The 23,621-nt window shown below is 38.2% G+C and overlaps 1 protein-coding gene across 1 annotated transcript; it reads right to left on the bottom strand.

The window, feature by feature from the left end:
• Nucleotides 1-172: 172 nt before the first annotated feature.
• MED6 (mediator complex subunit 6) lies at nt 173-23,161 on the bottom strand. Its single transcript, XM_004426303.3, has 8 exons — nt 23,062-23,161; nt 16,047-16,206; nt 14,861-14,952; nt 12,807-12,889; nt 12,386-12,494; nt 10,885-11,000; nt 1,195-1,222; nt 173-582 (listed from the first exon to the last, which is right to left on the bottom strand). The coding sequence occupies exons 1-8, from the start codon at nt 23,081-23,083 to the stop codon at nt 452-454; spliced, it is 741 nt and encodes a 246-aa protein (XP_004426360.1). The 5' UTR covers nt 23,084-23,161; the 3' UTR covers nt 173-451.
• Nucleotides 23,162-23,621: the final 460 nt, after the last annotated feature.

Genomic DNA, 23,621 nt, shown 5'->3' with positions numbered 1-23,621 from the left:
TTACCTTTTCTTTATCTTTCAAGTTTTCAGTAACTTTATTATTTTAATACTGAGGAATAAGCAACTAATAAAAGAAAATAAGCTTAGATACCACTTTAACATTAATCCTTTGTGTTTACAAAGTGCACCTGGAAATATTTCAGAGAGAAAAATAAGGGGGAAAAAGTCATAATAAAGAAGTTTACGCAAATACCTTTATTTTGTTATATATATATAGCAGTACACACGTGAGTGAGGAGGCTGCTCAAGTCCAGTAGCAGAAAGGTCACAAAAGATACATAATATTCATATCGAAAGCATCAGGATCTTTACACCCTTCCTTAAAGAACAAGCACATTCTATACAAACGAGAGGGCTGTGACAAAGAATTCTAAAGTTCAAGAGCCTGTCACAGTAATGAGGTATAACGAGGGACAAGAGGAGTCCGGCAAGTTTCTCTCTCGTCCAACACTCACTGAAGTCTCATTCGTTTTTCAGGGGGGCCTTTAGTGCTCACCGTCTGTTGGGTGTTCTTTGTGGTCTCCTTCTCCTCAGATTTTACAGTTTCTGGTATAGGTTCTGCTTCTTTCTTTGTCTGATCCACTGGACATCAAAAACAGATATATTTTGGAGGGTGGAGGGATGAGATCAATTTAGACAATGTTTAATGTGAATGGTTCAGATTCTTTCAAATTCACTTTGAACTGCTTATCTCAAGTTCTAAATTCAGCTGTTTCAACAGGCAGATGTATAAGAACCCATTTACAAACCTAAAAGCGTGATAACCCAAGCAAATTTGTGATACTAGACAAAAACATATGACATTTAAATAAGACATTATGCATCAAGAAGATATATAATTATTCTATCCCAGTTCAACAGATAGTTCGATTCTTCTTTTCAATGTTGAAACAGAAGACCTTTCTTCACACTGAGATTTGAACTAAAAACAACCTCAAATCACCTCAGCTTCTCCACACCTCCTCAATACCTACTCTTCCCACTCCAATTCATCTTTTAAATACTAATATCATTACCACAAAAGCACCATCTTTTGCCAATTCAGCAGATCCCAAAGGTTAGGAGTAACAAGCTACCATGAGAGAGTCTAGATGCACAAAATGACCATAGCTCACCTCACAAGCTATAGGTATAGAGTTCAACAGGCTGTTTAGTCTTATTTCAAGTTTAATAAGAATATCAGAGGAACCATACCTGGGACAGGCTTTTCTCCAGACTTTTGCTGTAATTTTAAAAAAAGAGGGGGGGTTGGCGGGGGAGAAAGGGAAAGAAGAAAACAGAGCAGGTTAGCAAAGCTTTCTTCTTCTTGACTTCATAATTCTTTTTAAAAGTATACCTTCATTCAAATTATACTATAAATGACTTCATGAAGAGGTACTACTATTCATGTAACATAAAAAGTAAATGTATCATTTTCTACTTCTTATTCCCATTCCAGAAAAGACAAAAATCTCAAACTAGAACAAAAGAGTCAAACATAAAAACCCTTGAAGATCTACAGAACCCTTTGCCTCTGCACTCAGACTACAATGCTTTTCAAAAAGTAGCTAAGTAGAATCCAATGGGAGGGAATACTGGAGCCTTTCAAGACTCCAGAGGCTCATTTGCCTTGGAAGTATGAGCTATAAGAAAGTAGAACAAAATTTGGATGAACTCTCCAACTTTTCAAGTTGGCAGGTATGGGCAGTCGAGAGGAAAAAGAAGTATTCTTCTATAAAACATAACGCTTGTGGTGAGTATACTATCAGAAATCAAACTGCAGGGGGAAACGATGGGGGCACTAGGAGTCAGGAACAAGGTAAGATCCTCCATTCTGTACACCAGTTCTTTTACTTGACTGGGCCCTGTCATCTCCCTTTTCCCGTTACCTGAGTTAAATGCTTTAAAACACTTTCCTCCTCCTCCCTCCTCAAGGCTCACAACCTACCCCTCACCCTCAGCCAATAATGACTCTATTGCTTATGTTTTAAAAAAAAAATAAGGATGTCAATGCCCCAAGTTCCCTCTTATCTACCTTCAAACTTATTATACCTTTACATACATACATCTATATATACACACCCTCACACATATACATATATATAAAATACCTTTATATACTTCCCCGTCATCTCAGAAGAAAAGCGTTCTCTTCATTTTTAAGTTCAATGCCTCCATTTGTTTTCTGAATTTTTTTCTGAATTTACATGTCCTTCCTAAGCTTTCTTATCTATGCCTATGACTAAAGACTACAAAATTTTCTGATAGCACGTGTTCCAGATTCATGCTGCCATCTGCCTACTAGCCCACTCCAACTACAAGTTCTGGGAACCATTACACTTAGTAAGACCAAAACTGAGCTCCATTATTATTATCCATTGTGTAGAGAAGGTTAACATAGAAGGCCTAAGGCTGCTGTCCTTAGAAAGGCCAGCTTGCAAGGTTGACCCTTCGCTGGTGTCTAAAGAAAGTGAATTTTGGGAGAGTTCCCCCCATTCTCTAACTGATAATGGTGCCTCATCGTGCCTAGGTTGTTTGCAGACTACATTGTTTATACTGAATACCTGCTTTCCTTCAGGGAATGTGGAATTTTGGTACATGTTAGATAGATGGTACCTACATGACAAACTTCCCCAAAAGACCTGGGCACCAAGTCTCTAGTGGACTTCCTTGGGCAGAAGTATCACATACATGTTGCTGCGTTTTCACTGTTGAGAGAAGAGTGCCCTCTGGTGACCCTTCATGGGAAGAAGAGAGTATAAGGAAGCCTGACATGGATTCCTCCAGACTTACGTCTTTTTCCCTTATATCTGACTGGATATCCTTACTATGTCACTGTAATAAATCCTGTGAGTCCTTTAAGCAAATCTCTAAACATGGGTGTGGTCATGGGAACCCCCAACACAGCCACATTATCACATATCTTATGAATATACTAGCATTTAAACAAATAATTTTTCTTACTTTAAAACAGGAGAGGAAATACATGGCATAATGTTGAGGAAATGAGGAATTGAGAGGGGATATTCTTATACTGCTAGCACTGAACCATTTGAACTATATCAGACACTGGACTGTATCTGGACACTGAAATAATGTCATTATCTACCCTGTGCACACTGTCTAATCTTTTCTAGTCAATACTGTCAGACAAACTAGTAGGATATGGTTTGAGATGGGAAAATAGAATGGGGGTGCTTTCTAACAAAACTTCATCAGGTAATCTTGGGATAAATCTAGCAGAAGTAAATAACCCACGGTGTTCTAGCATCTTCTGAAAACAGCACTGAGAGGGCATTCATCATAAAAGGCTCTCAGGGCCTGAACTCCCATCACATCAGTTTTAGTGTACTTTCAGTAGTAACAAGAATTAAAATATAGAAAAAGGAGCTTCAAAGAAGCAGGCAGGACTCCACCAATATTCTCCTGAGCACCTCCCTATAGGGGCAACATCCCTAGGATCCAGAAACTCAACTGTTTAATACAATGGATAAGTAGGAGTAAGTCCTGAGCTACAAATGGTTCTGGGAGACACAATGGGGTAAACAGGAGCTCAGAGGAGACTTCAAGTAGACCAAGAATCTATTTTCTTCTCTAGATCTGAGGAGAAATGTTTTGGGTAGGAGGGGCAAAGAAATCATTAACGGTTCTACAGAGAGCCATCTTCCTCCTAGTCTGTTATATAGAGTTGGACACACTCTCTCTTTGGGAGTTGGCTTTGGCCCTTGGATGGTACAAAGAAAGGTGGAGTTCTGGAAAATGACAACTGAAGTGTGACTACGGCTAAACCTTTAAAAGAAAAATGTAAAAAATTCACTGCAATGATATGAAGTCTGCAACCTGCTTCTAAATAACTGGAAGGAAGTGGGGGAAGAAGAGATAAAACAAGATTGGCCATCTTTGATAATTGCTGAAATAGGGTAATGGGTACATGAGGGCTTCATTTTGAATTATTCTACTTTTGTATGTTTTTAAATTTTCATAACTTTCTATAAGGTAAAGTTTAGTTTGTTTGTTTGTTTGTTTTAAGATTCAAGAGAGTCTTTGAGCTTTCTACATTGTCCAGTCTAGCTCACCAGGATAGGATAGCATATGAGATTCAAGGCAGCACCTCTAGCCAGAAAAAAACAAATAGTCATCAGCTGGGGTACCTCAGAATCCAAACACAGCAGTAAGCTAACGAATATTCTGGAGGTTGGCCAATGAAAATAGAACCCCTAACAACTACATTTAAGCCAAAATCTGTTTCTTTTCCTATATTCCTATAACTTTGGTTAACAATCAACATCAAGTTGATTCTAGGCATGAAGCCTCAGAATCATCCTTAATTCCAATCTCTCCAAAGCCAACTACCAAATTTAGGCAGTCCTAACTCTGAAATATCTCTTGAATCCTCTCCTCTCTATGGCCACAGAATTAATTCAGGCTTTCCATAATTGAACCTCCTTGGCTCCAATTATTACATTTCCCTAAGCATCCTCTACATTGTTATTGCTTATTTTCCTAAAACACAAAACTAAGTACATTACTTCCTTGCAACTATTTTTAAATATTTAATGGGTCTCTACTGCCATCACCAATAATTCTCAGCTACTCAGTGATGAGGGTCTAGAAGATGCGGGAGAGGAAATCTCAGTATACTTCAAGAGACCGTGTATTTGAAAAAGAATATAAAAAAAATTACCACTGCTTTGGTTTGTCTTTAGTGATGACAGCTATTGTTTTAATGCTTCAAATAATTTTTAATATAGCTGGAAACCTGTTATATTGATGAGAGTGGTTATGGGTTTAAAATAGCAAATAAACACTGGACTATAGGATTAACCACAAACTCCTGTGTAGAGTATACAAAATCCTTCTCAATCCGAGCTTAATCCATCTTCTAAGTCTTTTATTTCATTACTCTTCCCCTCCACAAACACACAGAGTAAACCTCCAGAGTATTTTCTGGCTTCTTTCTTTGTTTTTTTCAGGTATATTGAGATATAATTGATATACAAAAAACTGCAGATATTTAATGTATACAATTTGATGAGTTCGAACATACAGGTACACCTGTGATACCACCACCACAATCAAGGTAATAAACATATCCATCACCTCCAAAAGATTCCTTATGTTCCTTTGGTTTTCGGTTTTTTTGCGTGCTAACACTCAAAATGAGATCTACCCTCTTACCCAGTTTTTAAGCGCACAACAGCATACTGTTAGCTATAGGCACTATGTTGTGCAGCAGATCTCTAAAACTTATTCACCTTGTATAAGTGTAACTTCATATCCATTTAACAACTCCCTATTCCCCCCTTCCTCTATCCTCTAGCAACCACTATAATATTTTCTGCACCTACAAGTTTGACTATTTTAGATATCTCATATAAGTGGAATTCTACTGCATTCCTCCCTCTGTAACTGACTTATTTCAACTAGCATAGTATCTTCCAGGTCCATCCATGAGGCCACAAATGGTACAATTTCCTTCCCTTTTTAAGGCTGAATAATATTCCACTGTATATACCAGTTTCTCTATCCATTCATCTGCTGATGGACATTCGGGTTGTTTCCATGCCTTGGCTATTGTGAATAATGCTGCAATAAACATGGGCGTGCAGATAGCTCAGAGTTCAAACAATATTACAAAGCTGTAGTAACCCAAACAGTATGGTACTGGCATAAAAACAATACATGAAACAGATCAATGGAACAGAACAGAGAGCCCAGAAGTGAACCCACACATACATGATCAATTAACTGACAGCAAAGGGCCAAGAATATACAATAGGGGGAAAAAAAGTCTCTTCCATAAATGGTGTTTGGAAAACTGGACAGCCATATGCAAAAGAATGAAACTGGATCACTATCTTACACCATATACAAAAATTAACTCAAAATGGATTAAAGACTTCAACGTAAGATCTGAAACCATAAAACTCCTAGAAGAAAATGTAAGCAGTAAGCTCCTTGACATGAGTCTTAGAGATGATTTTTTTAATTTGACACCAAAAGCAAATGCATCAAAAAAGCAAAAACAAACAAGTAGGACTACATCAAACTACAAAGCTTCTGCATAGCAAAGGAAGCCAGCAACAAAATTAAAAGGCAACCTACAGAAGTGGAGAAAATATTTACAAATCAAATATCTGTATCTGATAAGGGATTAACATCCAAAATATATAAAGCAGTCATGCAACTCAATAGCAAAAAAACAAACCACCTGATTAAAAATTCAGCAGAGGAACTGAATAAACATTTTTCCAAAGAAGACATACAAGCGCCCAACAGGTACATGAAAAGGTGTTCCACATCACTAATCATCAAGGAAATGCAAATCAAAACCACAATGAGATATCACTTCACACCTGTTAGATTGGCTATCATCAAAAAGACAAGAGGTAAGTGTTAGCAAGGATGTGGAGAAAAAGGAACCCTTTTGCAGTTGGTGGGAATGTAAACTGGTACAACCACTATGGAAAACAGTATGGACGTTCCTCAAAAAATTAAAAATAGAACTACCATACGATCCAGAAATCCCACGGCAGGATATATATCCAAAGGAAATTAAAACAAGATCTCAAAGAGATATCTGCATTCCCATGTTCACTGCAACATTATTCACAATATTCAAGATATGGGTACAACCCACATGTCCATCAACAGATGAATGGATAAAAGAACATGTGATACACACACACAGGAATATTATTCAGCCATGAGACAGAAAGAAATTCTGCTATCTGTGAAAAAAATGGACAAACCTTGAGGGCATTAGGCTAAGTGAAATTAATCAGACAGAAAAAGACAAATACTGCATAATATCACTTATATGTGGAATCTACAACAGCCAAACTGATACAGAGAGTAGAATAATGGTTACCATTGGCTGGAGGGGGTTGGGGAAAGTGGAGATGCTGGTCAGAGGGTACAAAGTTCCAGTTATAAGATAAATAAGTTCTGGGAATCGAAGGTACAGCTTGGTGATTATAGTTAATACTACTGTATTATATACTTGAAAGTTGCTAAGAGAATAAATCTTAAATGATCTCACCACAAAAAAGAAATGGTAATTATGTGACGTGATGGAGGTGTCAGCTAATGCTATGGTAGTAATTATTTTGCAGTATATAAGTGTATCAAATCAACATGTTGAACATCTTAAACTTACACAATGTTATATGCCAATTATATCTCAAGCTGGAAACAAAAGTTTATCCCTAAGTAATTATTTTTTGATGCTATTATAAATGAGATTGTTCTCTTAATACCCTTTTCAGATAGTTCGTTGTTAGTATATAGAAATGCAAGTGATTCTTGAGTGTTGATTTTGTATGCTGCAACTTTACTGAATTTGTTGATTAGTTCTAAGTTTTTTAGTGGAGTCATTAGGGTTCGCTATATATAAAATCATATATCATCCACAAAAAGACAATTTTACTTCTTCCTTTCCCATCTGGATGCCTTTTATTTCTTTTTCTTGCCTAATTTCTCTGGCTAGGACTTCCAGTACTATGTTAAAGAGAAGTGTGCAGAGTGGGTATCCTTGTCTTGTTCCTGATCTCAGAGGACAAGCTTTGATTTTCACCATTGAGTATGATCTTAGCTGTGGGTTTGTCATAGATGGCCTTTACTATGTTGAGGTACACTCCTTTTATATCTAGTTTGTTGAGTGTTTTTATCATAAAAGGGTGTTGAACTTTGTTCAAATGCTTTTTCTGCATTTACTGAGATGATCATGAGATTTTTATCCTTCATTCTGATAATGTAGTGTATCATACTGACTAATTTTAGTATGTTGAACCATCCTTGCATCCCAGGGATAAATCACACTTGATCATGATGTACGATCATCTTAATGTGTTGTTGGATTGTTTGCTGGGATTTCATTGAGGATTTTTACATCTATGTTCATCAGATATATCGGACTGTAGTTTTCTTTTCTTGTAGTGTCTTTGTCTTTGGTATCAGAGTAATGGTGGCCTCATAAAGTGAATTTAGAAGTGTTCCCTCCTCTTCAATTTTTTGAAATAGTTTGAGAAGGATTGGTATTAATTCTCTTTAAATGTTTGGTAGAATTCACCTGTGAAGTCATCTGGTCCTGGACTTTCCTTTGTTGGGAGGTTTATGATTCAAACTCCTTACTCGTTACTGGTGTGTTCAGATTTTCTATTTCTTTATGACTCAGTCTTGGTAGCTTTGTATGTTTCTAGGAATTTCTTATAGGTTATCCAATTTGTTGGCATATAATTGTTTATAGTAGTCTCTTATGATCCTTTCATTTCTGTGGTATCAGTTGTAATGTCTCCTCTTTCATTTCTTATTTATTTCACTCTTCTCTTTTTGTTCGTTAGTCTAGCTACAAGTTTGTCAACTTTATCTTTACAACACCAACTCTTAGTTTCATTGATTTTTTCCTATTGTTTTTCTAGTCTCCATTTCATCTATTTTTGCTCTAATCTTTATTATTTCTTTCCTTCTGCTAACTTATATGTTGAAATTGAACAACACACTCCTGAACAACCAAATGGGTCAAAGAAGAAATCAAAAGGGAAATCAGAAATTATCTGGAGAAATGAAAATAAAAACACAACATACCAAAACATACGGGATGCAGCAAAAGCAGTACTAAGAAAGAAGTTTATAGCAATAAATGCTTACATTAAAAAGGAGGAAGGATCTCAAATAAACAATCTATAACTTTACACCTCAAGGAACTAGAAAAAGAACAAACTAACGATATTGTGGTTTCTCAGTATATGTCCATTAATACTCTTTCATGTTTCTGGTTTTGCATGTTCTATTCCCACTGTCTAGATTAGCACTGTCCAAAAGAAATGGAATGTGAGCCACAAATGCAAGCTATACATGTAATTTTAAATTTTCCCATAGTCACATTTTCAAAAAGAAACAGATGAATTTTATATTTTTTAACCAAATATACCTAAAACATTATCATTTCAACATATAATCAATCTTTTTATATTACTGATATATTTTATATTTTTTTGTGCTAAGTCTTTGAACTCAGCATGTATTGTACACTTATATCACAACTCTATTCGAACTAGCTGTGTTTCAAATGCTCAACAGTCACATACGCCTAATGGCTGCTGTACTGTGAAGGTCTAGATGTTCTTCCCCAAGCCTTGCTAGTAAATACTATGTACTCACTGAATGAAATGTTCAACCACACCTAACCTCTTACACTCTGTAGCAGTTACTCATCACCTCACCCTACACACAGCTATAATTCATTTATTTATTTATTCAACAGACACTGTTTCATCTTCAAGTGCAATTCATGAGATTTCTCTAAACTGGCTTTCCTGCCCTGAGTTCCAACTGTGTCTTCTGCTACTTTCACCACCACATTACCATTCCAATAGCACATATCTCTCACACACTGGAGTCAGGGAAGGGGGAAGGGGAGGAGTATTCTAAACTCATCTCATGGTGTGAACAATCTCATTTAATCTAAAATTACCCTTGAAAATCTCTTAAATAGGCCCCCACAAAAAAAACAGTGCATATGACCTTGTCTATACACAGCCCTGTAAAGTCTCATAAGAACTGAGAATAACCACGAGAATAACATGTTTACATATCCCATCTCATACCCACTTCACTTCAAAAGCTCATTTAGTAGAATGGCAGGTGAATTTGCTAGTGCTGCTGGAACCCCCCAAAATAACATACAGTAGTCCATTCTTATCCACATGGGATACATTCCAAGACCCCCAGTGGACGCCTGAAACGACAAATAGTACCAAACCCTATATATATACACACTATGCTTTTTCCTATGCATACATACTTATGATAAGGTTTAATTTATACATTAGGCACAATAAGAGATTAACAACTAATAAAAAATAGAACAATCATAACAATATACTGTAATAAAAGTTATATGAATGTGGTCTCTCTCTTTCAAAATATCTTATTGTACCGTACTTACCATTTGTCTTCTTGTGATGATGTGAGATAATATGCCTACATGGTGAGATGAAGTGAGGTGAATGACACAAGCATTGTGATGTAGCATTGGGCTACTATCAACCTTCTGACTGTATGTCAGATCCCCTGGTTGACTGAGAGGAACTGAAACCACGGAAAGTGAAACCATGGATAAGGGAGGACTACTGTGATAGAATTCATGTAACTCAAACACCTGTATGATGTAACTATCATTACTCCTGCCTCCTCCATTTATCATGGCAAACTCTCTACCTCAAATGTTCTATTCTCTTTTACAGAAGTTTTAACTATTCTATCCTTTAAGGACTTAACTATCCACTACCTCAGGTTGGAAGGCAGCACATAGAGTAAAAACAGTGTGAGTTGCAGATTCTAGTTTTGTTACCACCTATGACACTTTTAGCAACCTTCTGAATGAGAATATTATCTATACGCAGTCCTCATAGTTGTGAAGATTCAATGAGAAATTAAACTTAAGCACACAGAACAGTATTAATTCTATTCCCTTTAGCCACTTGCTCCAATAAGTCTTTAAAAATCTTTCCTCTGCAAGGCCAACCTGGTGGTGTAGTGGTTAAATTCGCATGCTCTGCTTCGGCGGCCTGGGGTTCACAGGTTTGGATCCCAGGCCAGCACCCATACACCGCTCATCAAGTCATGCTGTGACGGCATCCCATATACAAAATAGAGGAAGACTGGCACAGATGTTAGCTCAGAGCCAATCTTAGTCAAGCAAAAAGAGGAAGATTGGCAACAGATCTTAGCTCAGGACCAATCTTCGTCACCAAAAAAAACCATTCCTTTGATTCAGAGATCATTTTTTAACTAATGAGGAAAATCAGTATTTTTAGGTCACATCTCAATCAGTTCTCAATTAAAATTACATATGTCAGGAAAAAGTGTCAAATCAAAATTAACCACAGACATTCTCATTACCTGCACAAATTTGGGTGGAAATTTTTGTCTAAGGTCTAGGAGTAAAGCATCCACACGTTGTCTCTGGAAAATAGAGCTTGGTTCTTCTTTCCTTTTGGCTTTAGGTTTGACTTTATCTATTAAAATATGAAGTCCAAATTGAAACATTGCCTAATTAGTTTGGTGTCTTATATTTTTAAAAATCTTTTCCCACCAGGAATATACTCAAACTTCATTATTTTTAATGGCTGCTATTCCAAAAATTATCCCCCAAATAAGTTACACATAACATAGACACAGAAGTGTTCTAACTCTCCCTCTGAAATGAAGATTCTAACATTTAAAAAGCTGATAAGTCTTTTAAAGATACTTCAGTTTTAGTATATAAACATAAACAGACATAAGAATTTTAAGGCTAAAGTTTTCCACAATTACCTAAGTCATAATCCAGATTATTGGTCTCAAATTATCATGTGTATATTTTAAGTGTATTAAATGGTCTTTTCCCACACAGCTTAATAGGTGCAAATGGAAAATGCAACTTTCACAAACTCAAGTTACCATACTCAATTATGAAGACTATAACCCACTGAAAAAATAGGACCAACCAAACAACAGAAGATCACGAAGACAGGAAGAAAAGAACTCGCAAGAGAAATTCTGAGGCTAATCATGTGTAGAATTTTCCCTGGGAGAGGGGTGTATTGGAGAACTGTCCCTACATGAAGAGTTCCAGGCAAGCATTGCTCTAAACACTTCCTTAAGGTAGGGGCAAACAGCTCTTGGGAGAAGTTTACTCAACAGATGCAAACTTTCCTCCATCAAACGTTGTGGCCTGCACCTACTATCAAGAATATATAGAGCTGTATCTGAAAGACCATTCATTCCATGAATGAACTCTTTTTAAAGGCTACCTTTCCCTCAGTGATTTATTCTGAGTTGCTATTTCTCAGAGAAGGAAATGTAGGATATAGGTATAATGCTACAGAAAGATTTCTAGAAGTACTTTCATTGGTAAAATATGGTGCAGAACAAGCAGCAGATTAGCAGCTATGGAAACTAGGGAACCTGGCGTCACAACAGGTGATAACACGGAAAGATCAGAAAACAGACTGGTCATCTGGAGAGAGGGCTCTAAGAGCATCTCCCCTACTTTGAAGACTGAGGGGATTTGGGTTCCAGATTTCAAGATGACTCAACAGTCAGGTAAGCAGGAAACATCATCATTACTCATTCCTCATCACCAATTTCCTCTGTATGTTCCAAGTATTTTAAAACCTTGAATCAACCTATTACTAGTTACCTAACAGATTAAAATTTATATCTGTTCCTACGGGAAGCTATTATTACCACATCCAGTTACATGAATCATAGCTGTGACAATGTCATCATCCTATGAGAAGTCTTCCTACGGAAAAGTAAAACACACCTAGAAACTATCAATAGCCATTTTCCTAAAGAAAACAGCTTCATCCTCAGAGGGCCAAAAAGAGTTTTAGGAGGGTCTAGGTGTCCTACCTACCTTGCTCTTCATGATCTTTGAAGTGCCACCAATACCCTTTGGAAGGATGATATCGACAGTATGACATAGCTTCGTCGAAAGCTGACTGAATGCCATGCACTGCAGTAAGCTTGCAAAAAGAAAATCAACTCTGAATTTCTTATTAGGCCAACCAAAATTTCCAAAGTAAATACTCACAAAATATTACACATACAAAGACAGTAATTTTCTGTTTTTCAGAAACCAAATCACTATATAGCTGGGGCTGTGGTATATACTTTTAACATGGAGCTGGCCCACAGTAACCAATGCTCAAGACATGCCACTAGTCAACAGTTTATACCAACTTACACAAGAGAGAGGAGCTCCTGTTTATTTCTTAGAAGCAAGGTAGCTCAATTAAAAGTTTTATTTAGTGATTAAAGAATGTAAAGACCCTTACCACTCTAGAGTTTATAACTGATCCCAAGTCTGGTGCCTGATAGATCACTCCAGCAATGATATAGTAATCAGCCAGTGGGATAACTAAAGCAGCGCAAGAAAAAAAAAGTTTATGAATACAGCTTTGCACACAAACTGCCACGTAGATTTCCATAAAAAGAACAACTAAAATTTGACATTTTCCCATATTAGAGCTTAAGGCAGGGTTTGGTAATTCCTGTTTTTGTAAATAACGTTGTACTGGAAAACAGCCACACCCATTCATTTACATTATTATCTAAGGCTTCCATGGCACTAGTTGAGTAGTTGTCACAGAGACCATGAGGCCCACAAAGCCTAAAATATGTACTCGCCGGACCTTCACAGAAAAAGTTTGCTAACTCTTGCTCTAGGAGGAGTGCTTCTCAAACTTTAATGTGCCGTTAATGTACTGAATCACTGGAGTACCTTGTTAAAATCAGATTCTTACTCAGTAAGGCTAGTGCATTTCTAACAAGTACCCAAGTGATCCAATGCTGCTGTCAGTCAATGACACTTTGGGTAGTAAGACCTTAAAGCAAGAGAGATGTAGGGCCCAGGGTGAAGATATCAGATGCACTGAACCTGCCTCTGTGTCCCAGTCCTGGGTCCTAAGGAATAAAACAGCTGCTAGTGAGGCTGGTGCCATCCCGTGTAGCTTCTATACCCTGAACCCTCTCATCATGGAAATCTTGTCCTTGGTCTCGTCTTTGTTCTAAGGTTTTCTTTTCCTCTTGGCAGGAACTCTAGATCTTTGATTTTGAAACTAAATTTGGATTCTGGACTTGGGAACCACAACTTCTCGAGCAAGTCATTTTCTGAAATCAATATCAGGGTTAACTTGATGAGGATATCTAGTTAGGAGATGTAGCTGGTCATCTCTGGAACAAGTGACTAGCTCTTTGATTCAAAATCAAATCTGAGTTCTATATTCTTCAGTGTAATTTCAAAAGCAAGCTTTTGTTTAGTAATATAACTCAGGTAAGACTTTTGGTTGAATGTGTCAATGAGGATTTTCAATTTATCCTCTATAAATTTGAGCAACTGCATCTACCATGTATTTTGTAACAGAATTAGACTCAATGGACTGAGACGAGAAGAAAAGTTACTTGGGGTACTTGAGATTCAGTTGAAACCCCAACAACTATGCTCACGGGAAGAGATGGCTTCAATGAAGCGAACTGCTCTGTTACTGCTTGGACAGTCGTCCTTGGGCACACTGGAAGACTCTTGGCATCTAAGCATGCAACTAGGGGAACTTAGTTTTTGAAACATTTCATAAGTGATAAAGTTATGCCTGCTATATCAGCCTGCCTAAACAATTTGTACAAACAATATGATTACAGTCATGCGCAGCATAATGATGGTTTTGATCAACGACAGACCACATATACGACAGTGGTCCCATAAAATTAGTACCCTATAGCCTAGGTGCATAGGCTATACCATCCAGGTTTGTGTAAGTACACTCCGATTTCCGCACAACGAAGAAAACTGCCTAACAATGCATTTCTCAGAATGTATCCCCATCATTAAGCGATGCATGACTGTATGGTGAAAACCTGATTTCCTTCTGAGAGTCAGGAATTTTGGCAGGCAAGGATGTCTACAGGATTAGCCCTCAATAAAAATTCTGGACTCAGAGTCTCAACTGGGCTTCTCTGAGCAGACACATTACACTTGCGGGGCTGCATTTCACTGCTGGAGGGAGGGTGCACTTGGTGTGACCCTTTGCAGGAGGGAAAGCATAGGAAGCTTACACATATGGATTCCTAGAGATCCCACTTCATATGGCTTTTTCCCTTTTTGATCTGGCTTGGTATCCTTACTGTGTTGCCATAATAGATCTTAGAGTACAACTAACTATATGCTGAGTCTGCTGAGTCCTCCCAGCAAAACACTGAACATGTATGTATGTCGGTCTTAGGGATCTGCAAAACAGAACCTAATCCCAAAAAACAAGAACATATAACTCAGGAAGTAAATAAATCATGGTATCCTAAGAAGAAAATAATGCCTGAAGTTTACACATTTTACCTTGGGTAGGGGACTGCCGCTGTTGCTTCCGAATGATAAAAAGGATGGGCTCTTGCGCATGTAAAAGGATGTATTCCACTCCAACCATCTGACTGAAAATAGAACACAGACATTCAAATATCTATGAACACCCTACAAATAATTTTGCAGAACATTCAAATTATTATACAAAAGTATAGCAACACTGTAAACAGGATTAAAATTGCCTATGTTAGATATTAAAAACTGGCTGTTCAATAAAACTGGCTATTTTCCCAAGTAGGTGGAATACAGATAAAGTAAAATTTGGTTTTTAAACAACAACAAAATTTCTCTACAGACGTTCATGAACTTAAATCTGAGTATTTTCAGTCATGAAAGTACACTGAAGAGCGTACATTTCCAAAAAGGCAACCAAAATATCATGATGCTTCCTGATCAAAGAGATCTATAAATCTATATAAAATATAAAAATATACATGAAGACTATACAGGCCTTGACTATACATGTCAACTATACATTCTACCCAACCAGAAAACATCAAAAACCTTATCCTCATCCCCAACAAATTTTTTGACCTGACAGATTACATTTAAAAGCGACAATAAGTTGTCTTACCAGTTGTAAATATGTGCCTCATAACAAAAGCTATTTAAAATACCATAGAAATTTAATTTCATGAACCCCCTCCAATGTTTAGCTAACAGATGAAAAACTACATTACACAGTTGTTTCAGAAACTTTTGAAATAGTAATAAATTCTTAATTATTTAGCATCCTAACTCTGAAGAAGCTTGCTTTGCACTATTTGACTAAAAGTTTTGTTTCCTTTATTAGTCATACAAAGTCAAATCTACTATAAACCAGACTATGGTTTAAGACACTAAATTAGATGTAGAGGAGACAATAAGTATAGTTACCTGGTTAAGGATAACAGTTGCATTGTTAAAATCACTCATCACATCTACACCTAAACCTCACAGTTGTATTTTAACTGGACAATAATATATGAAGTTATACAGAAAAGACTTCCTAGGTTACAAGTGACTACTAATAATTCCTTTGCATGTCAAATTGGTAGAAACCCAAACAAAACTCCAGTTCTTCCAAAACGTCTGCTCTGTACTTCACAATCCACAGCTTGAAAGAACCTTTCATTGTAAAATCTCTAGCTGGCAAAGATGCTATCTTCTTAGAGTAACTTACTTTAAGTGTTCTAATGTTAGCCTCTGCATTTTGACCACTTCATTATTACATGTCCTGTCATAAAAAGGATTACTTCTTTCTGAAAAGTAATCCAGGACACTTCCACTGTTCAAAATGGGGATCCAGGAACTGTCAACCCAAGAGATTCCCAACAGATTATCTATAGGAAAGAAACAAAATGATAAAGGATGAGAAAAGAGAAAAAAAATCCAATCCAACAAACATTTATTATGCATCTAATGTTGCAGACACTATGAATATAAGGGTGACATGGATCCCAACCTCTATACTCTCACAGCCTAACAGAAGAGATAAATATGCAAGAAAGTAATAACACACAACATAATAGTGCTGTAATCAAGGTATGAATAAACGTGTTACAAGAGCACAGTGGTGGGAACAGAATACCTTACCTGAGGAAACAGTAATGATTTTTCATGGGGTGAGGAGGAGGAGGGTTTTAGCCCTCTGTTAAAGAATAAATAAATTTTCACCATGGAGAAAAGAGGGGCAAAGTAATTCCAAGCAGAGAGAATGCATATACAAAGGTAGGGAAATATAAAAGTATATTATATGTTTAGATGGGCCAGCCCCGTGGCTTAGCGGTTAAGTGCGTGCGCTCCGCTACTGGCGGCCCGGGTTCGTATCCCGGGCGCGCATCGACGCACTGCTTCTCTGGCCATGCTGAGGCCGCATCCCACATACAGCAACTAGAAGGACGTGCCACTATGACGTACAACTATCTACTGGGGCTTTGGGGGGCGGAGGGGGAAGGAGGATTGGCAATAGACGTTAGCTCAGAGCCGGTATTCCTCAGCAAAAAGAGGAGGATTAGCACGGATGTTAGCTCAGGGCTGATCTTCCTCACACAAAAAAAAGAAAAAAATAAATAAATAAAAGTATATTATATGTTTAGAGAATAATTTGATTAGGTGAAGAAGTGATAGGATTTGGAATCTGGAGAGGTCTTTCAAAAAACTGGAAATCCTGAGTTTTTATATGTTGGCAACTAATTAAAAAATTTTCAAACACATGCTTGCCAAAGAAAACACATCTACAGCCAGAAGTTTGAGGCCTCCCAATTAGGAACGGAGAAATAAGTTAGGAAGCTGTTATTATAAATGAGATAATAATGATGTAAAAGTTTTGGGGCAAATGAGAATTAGAATGCCCTTAATTACAGCCATACAATTTCACATTCTAAAGTAAACTTAATTCTTAAATTTTTAAAAATGCAAAAAGAAAAAAAAGACATGGTAAATAGAGCTAGATAGTTTTAATTAATGAGCTTTTATTGGCTACTGGCTGCAATGATGTTTCATTCCACTGACTGAACTACATCCCACTAGGTATAAGTCATGACATCAAAAGGCCTATATAATACCGGTTGAAGGAGGAAGAACTGAAAACCTCAACCTCTTCTAAACTGTAATTGCTTCTGGCATCTTTGAGAAAGTCAGACCTAATCCAAAGTGACAAGCAGTTCTGAGCGAAATGAATTAAATGAGAAAAAAGTACGTAAAGAAAGGTAAAACGTGGTATGTGCATTATAAAATAAAGGAGGAAACAAACAGATGAAGTATGTTAATGACCAAATAATTACTACAGTCCATTAAGATGGTTCATCACAAACGGATCATGCCATAACCAAATGTCTAACAGGCCAGGAAATAACATTTACAGAAAAAGACAGAAAAGCAACTAAGGATAATCATTATTCTCAGCTTTAAACACTACAGTCCAGTTATTAAAGTAGTTTTGTTTAAAGCAACTTTCTTACACATTTCTTTTTTATTTCCTTAGGAATCATTACATAAAAGCATTTGTAGAAGGACAACTTTAGGTTTGTTTCTCACTTAGTGGAAACTATGTCTATACAGTGTCATAATAAGCTATTAACAATAAAATGTTATAATATTATAGATCATTTCAGCATAGGTAGAGGAAAAATCTGTGGAAACAAATAAATGTATAATTATAGATCCTACCTACCAACGATTATGGTGAGTCAATAGATATGGGCGTGAGGTGATGAGGACCTGGTAGAAGGCAACGGCAATGCATACAAAGTAAAGGACAACAGAGACATTTTTAGGGGAAAAAGAGACAATTTCCTGAATGACCATCTATCAAGTCAGAGATCTTAAGAACCAACAACTCATTGAGGGAAGTAATAATAAGGAATTTGGCTTGGATACACTAAACATGGAATCAGACTCTCAAAATTAGAAGGAATTATAAATGTCATCTGCTCCAAGTGACTTCAGTAAATTCTCCCTATAATTTTATTCACCAAGCTGTTTCTTGATCAGCAGTTATATGTCACATTTTTCTCATTTAGTAAACTAGTCAAAGATGAAAAGTAGGGCCCGGGTTCGCATCCCAGGCGTGCATCCACAGGCCGCTTCTCTAGCCATGCTGAGGCCGCATCCCACATACAGCAACTAGAAGGACGTGCAGCTATGACATACAACTATCTACTGGGGCTTTGGGGGGAAAATAAATAAATAAATAAAATTAAAGATGAAAAGTAAGGCGAGCATGACCTGTGAGACCAATGCAAATGGAGAGAATACTATTTATCACTTTTGAACACTGACTTTGTTCCAAGCGCTGTTCTAACCTTTTTACCACACAATAACTCAAGGAGGCTGGTATTATTATTATTACTACTTTACAGAAGGAGAACTTGAAACATGGGAAGGCTAAATAACTTGACAAGGTCACAGAGCTACTAAATGGTAGAGTTGAGATGTAAATCCAGGCAGCCCAGCTCCACAGCCTACACTCCTCTACACTATGCTGCCTCAAGTTGAAAACACCCAGTAAAGAGCGATATTAAGAACCTGTTTTGTTTACCATGTCTACTGAGGCATGGGAAAAAAAAAATAAACAAATGGGACTACCTCAGACCAAAGAGCTTTCCTTTCCTGCAAGGCAAAGGAAACCACGAACAAAATGAAAAGAAAACCCACCAACTGGGAGAAAATATTTGCAAATCATATTTGCAAATTAATTTCCCAAATCTATAAAGAACTCATACAACTCAACAACAAAAAAACAAACAACCTGATCAAAAAATGGACAGAGGATATGAACATTTTCCCAAAGAAGATATATAGATGGCCAACAGACACATGAAAAGATGTTCAACATCACTAATTATTAGGGAAACGTAAATCAAAACTACAATGAGATATGACCTTACACCTGTCAGAATGGCTATAACTACCAAGACAAAAAAATAACAAAGGTTAGCGAGGATGTGGAGAAAAGGGAACCCTCATATACTGCTGGTGGGAATGCAAACTGGTGCAGCCACTATAGAAAACAGCATGGAGATTTCCCAAAAATTTAAAAAAATAAAAACCATATGATCCAGCTATCCCACTACTGGGTATTTATCCAAAGAACTTGAAATCAACAATTCAAAGAGATTTATGCACCCCTATGTTCACTGCAGCATTATTCACAATAGCCAAGATGTGGAAGCAACCCAAGTGCCCATCAACTGATAAATGGATAAAGAAGATGTGGGGGGGGGGGGGGTGTATATATACACACACAATGGAATACTACTCAGCCATAAAAAAAGACAAAATTGTCCCATTTGCAACAACATGGATGGACCTTGAGGGTATTATGTTAAGCGAAATAAGCCAGACAGAGAAAGACAAACACTGCATGATTTCACTCATATGTGGAAGATAAACAAACACATGGACAAAGAGAACAGATTAGTGGTTACCAAGGGGAAGGAGGTTGGGGGTGGGCAAAAGGGGTAAAGGGGCACATATATATGGTGATGAATAAAATTAGACTACTGGTGGTGAGCACTATGTAGTCTTTACAGAAACTGATAATAATGTATACCTGAAATTACACAATGTTATAAACCACTATGACCTCAATATAATAATTTAAAAATAATAATAAAAAAACTAAGTTAAAAGAAAAAACCTTGCAAGAAAAGCCACGGCTGATACTATAAATTGTGGAGACCACCTGTAGAACAATCAGTGCTGTCCGAGAGAGGATCTAGTCTAATCAAATACATTTCCTCTTCTCCATCCCTACTGCCACTATCTTATTAATCTTTTTCCAAGTGTCACCTGGACAACAGCCTCCTTACCGGGCTCCATCTCCAGTTCTTCTCTCAATCCTATTCAGCCTTAAAAATGCTACTCATACATTTTTAAGTGAGAGTTGTCACACTGTGTCACGCTACTCTATGCAAAATACAAATCTGATTATGTCACTTCTTACTTAAAGAATGGCAATGTATACCTATTGTCTAAAAGAAGAAGCTTCAAATTCCTTAACGTGGCATTTCACAATCTAGCTCCACTACTCCCACTTCACCGCCCACAATTCACCACCACAGCAGAATGGCACAAGGAAAAGTATATTGACAATTATGGGACTTCAGACAAGTTAATCTCCCCATGGCTTAGTTTCCTCATCTATAAAATGGGGATTACAATAATACCTACATGCCAGATTATGTATATAAAATGCTTAGCACACTGTAATAACCCAATAAATGTTAATCATGATGATGATGGTGGTAGTGCTGGTAGCCAATTTAAGATTACGATAACCAAACTTATTTCTGGCTTAATCAAGGGTGTCCTAGTTTGTGCTTCTTTTTTTTTTTCCCGTTTGTGCCTCTTTTTTAATAGAGACCCTTTTCATTCTCAAGAGTATGAGTTTAGTAGATAATTTAAATGGTGATGCTAGGTTAAAATTTCACATGTCAATATCTCTGCAAAGCCTTTCTCTACTTTGCAAGACAAAAATAATTGCTTCTTTCTCTAGTTCTCAGCAGTTTTTATATACTTTCATTAATACTCATCGTATCATAATCCAGAAATACAAATGTGTTCCCATTAAATTGTGAGTTTTTAGAGAATGGGGGCTGTGTCTTACTCATCAGGAATTAGCACAGGACCTGATTTGCAATAGTTAGCAAATGTTTATTAATTCACGACTGAGGGCCAAGGACAAGTTACTCTTCTGGTCGTAGATTTACTTATACTCCAGTATCCAAGGATGTTCATTTACAAAACAGTTAACTGGGATTAAGAGGGTGGTATGTGGCTGTGAAATACAATACAATTATCTGTCCCACCTGGAGACCACCCATGACCACAGCCCCATAAAGAGAACACACTACCAAGTCAAGCAGACTCAAACCACTTACCATCTCCCCTGTTATCACTCTAGTCCAAGCTACCCCCAAACCTCCATGCATTACAGAAATGGCCTCCTAACTGGTCTCCCTAATTCCACCCTTGCCCTCCTACACTGTTCTCGCCAGCCAAGGTGATCCTAAAAAACAGTAAGTCAGATTTTCTTCATCTCCTCTGACCAAAACCCTCTAGTGGCTATTTTACTCAGAAGAAAAGCCCAAGACCTTACCACGGCCTACAATCCCTATATGATCAAGCCACCAATTATCTCTCTGACCTCATCTCCTTCCCACAACCTCTCTCACTCTGCTTCAGCCATACTGGCCTCCTTGCTGTTTCTCTAACACACCAGACACACTCCCACCTTAAAGCTTTTGCAACAACCCTAAGAAATCTAAACAAAAACATTATGAAACCTAAATATTTGAAAACAGTCTGACCAACTACATGTTTCTCTTTTTTATTCAGAACAAGGAAGCATGTTGACATAGCCCAAATACAGCTCTCTAACAATCAGCAAGTGATGAAATTAGGCACTTGCAACTCTCACTTATAATGAAAGATACACATGTAAAAACATTATCCAGAAATGCTGAAGATCACTGGATATTCCAAGTAACTATAAATGAGAAGATATTTGTAATGAGTGTGCTAGACTCCAATTTGGTTAATACAGAAAAAGAAAACACTTTCCTTTAAAAATCAAGTATATACAAACAAAAACAACCCTATGCAGAAGTGATGAGAAACATATTATAGTTAAACATCTTTTGAGGAAAGCTCTTTTTCTTTAATCTGATGTAGGTGAGAAGCTTAAATTTAACCATGAATCTCAGCTAGCATCTAGGTACAAAAATTCACACTTGCTCTAAGAAAAAGTACCACAAAATTTCAAATGGAAATAAATCTACACTGAGAGTTTCATACAGGTGTAGAAGTTTTGTGGGAGCCAATACAGTAGTAAAAGATAAAGATATTCGCGGGAACAAATCAAGTTTTCCTGGGAACTTCCATGATACCTCCTCCCAACCTGGAGGAACCTGGTCTGTTTGGAACTAAGTTCTCATGCTTCAGGTATTTTTTAGTCACCCTTCCGTTCACTCTTGGGAAACCCAGAGCACAATTCCAGGCCTTTTTTTATTACAAATTCACCGAAACGGATATATGTACGTGTGCTGATAAGATGTATGGCCCAATACTACCAGAGATCAAGCAGCAATTAAAGAATTGCGTCTCTATATATTTATTCACTGATTCAACAAATATTTGAGTACCTTTACAGTTTGGCTGTGAAAAAGAAAGGACCCTTGCCCTCAGTAATTATTGGGAGCTCGACAGAAAGTATTATAGACTCCAAAATAAAACTCACAGAAAAAGATCTTAGGGATTCATGCCCAGGGACGCGCGGTGCGCGATGTCAGAAATAAACAAGGCAGCCCTCACGCCACGTCCTAGGAGATGAACCCAATCGTGTCCGCTCATTACCCCACTCCCCTCTCTGCCCAAAGACCGTTCCTTCACCCGAAAACAAGTGTCCCAATACTGTTGGAGAGACACGCGTGCCGAACAATACTGCAGGTCCGAGGGCTCAAAGTACCCACGGCTTCTTCCGGCCCTTTCGTTTCGACGCTTCTAGGAGACCCCTGCGGAACTGGGAAAAAAGAGGCAACTTTTCCCCAGACTAGAATCTTGGGTCGTCCACAAAAACCACTCATAAGAGCTTTGGAGGCATCACAAGCGAACGTGAACCTTTCCCCCGCGAGCTACAGACCCCAAAGCAGACCCCAGACAATCAGGAACAGACCGTAACCAACACAGCTTACCTCGCACATCTACCGCCGCCATAACTCCAAAGGCGTTCGCGGATTCTTCTTCCGGCGCAGAGTAAACGTAACAACTACGGCGACGGAAGCAGCGGATTGCAGACGGTAGGGATAGTGAGAAGGAACGCAGAGAGGGAAGGAGACTGCCAGGGAAGGGGAGGTGCTGGGGAGGACAGGGGCGGAGCTAGGAGATGGAGGGGCGGGGCTGGGAGGTGGAGTAGGGCTGGGAGGCGGGGGCGGGGCTGCGAGGAGAGGGGTGGGCCTGGGAGGTGGAGCGGGGCTGGGAGGAAAGGGGCGGGCCTGGAAGGAGAGGGGAGGGTTGGGGGAGAAGGGCGGGGCTATGAGGAGAGGGACGGGCCTGGGAGGTGGAGCAGGCGTGGGAGGAGAGCGGCGGGGAGAAGAGGGGCGGGGCAGGGAGGTGGAGCGGGGCTGGGAGGAGGGGGTGGGGCTGAGAGGAGAGGGGCAGGCCTGGAAGAGAGGGGCGGGCTGGGAGATGGAGCAGGCGTGGGAGGAGAGCAGGGGCAGGGGTGGCGGTGGAACAGGGTGGAGAGGAGAGCGGC

The sequence above is a fragment of the Ceratotherium simum genome, chromosome 24 (assembly GCF_057802395.1).
Source record: "Ceratotherium simum simum isolate JZ-2026a chromosome 24, ASM5780239v1, whole genome shotgun sequence".
In the NCBI taxonomy this organism is placed as follows: domain Eukaryota; kingdom Metazoa; phylum Chordata; class Mammalia; order Perissodactyla; family Rhinocerotidae; genus Ceratotherium; species Ceratotherium simum.
Note: the sequence above shows the minus strand (reverse complement) of the source record. Positions and strands in the feature narration are given on the sequence as shown.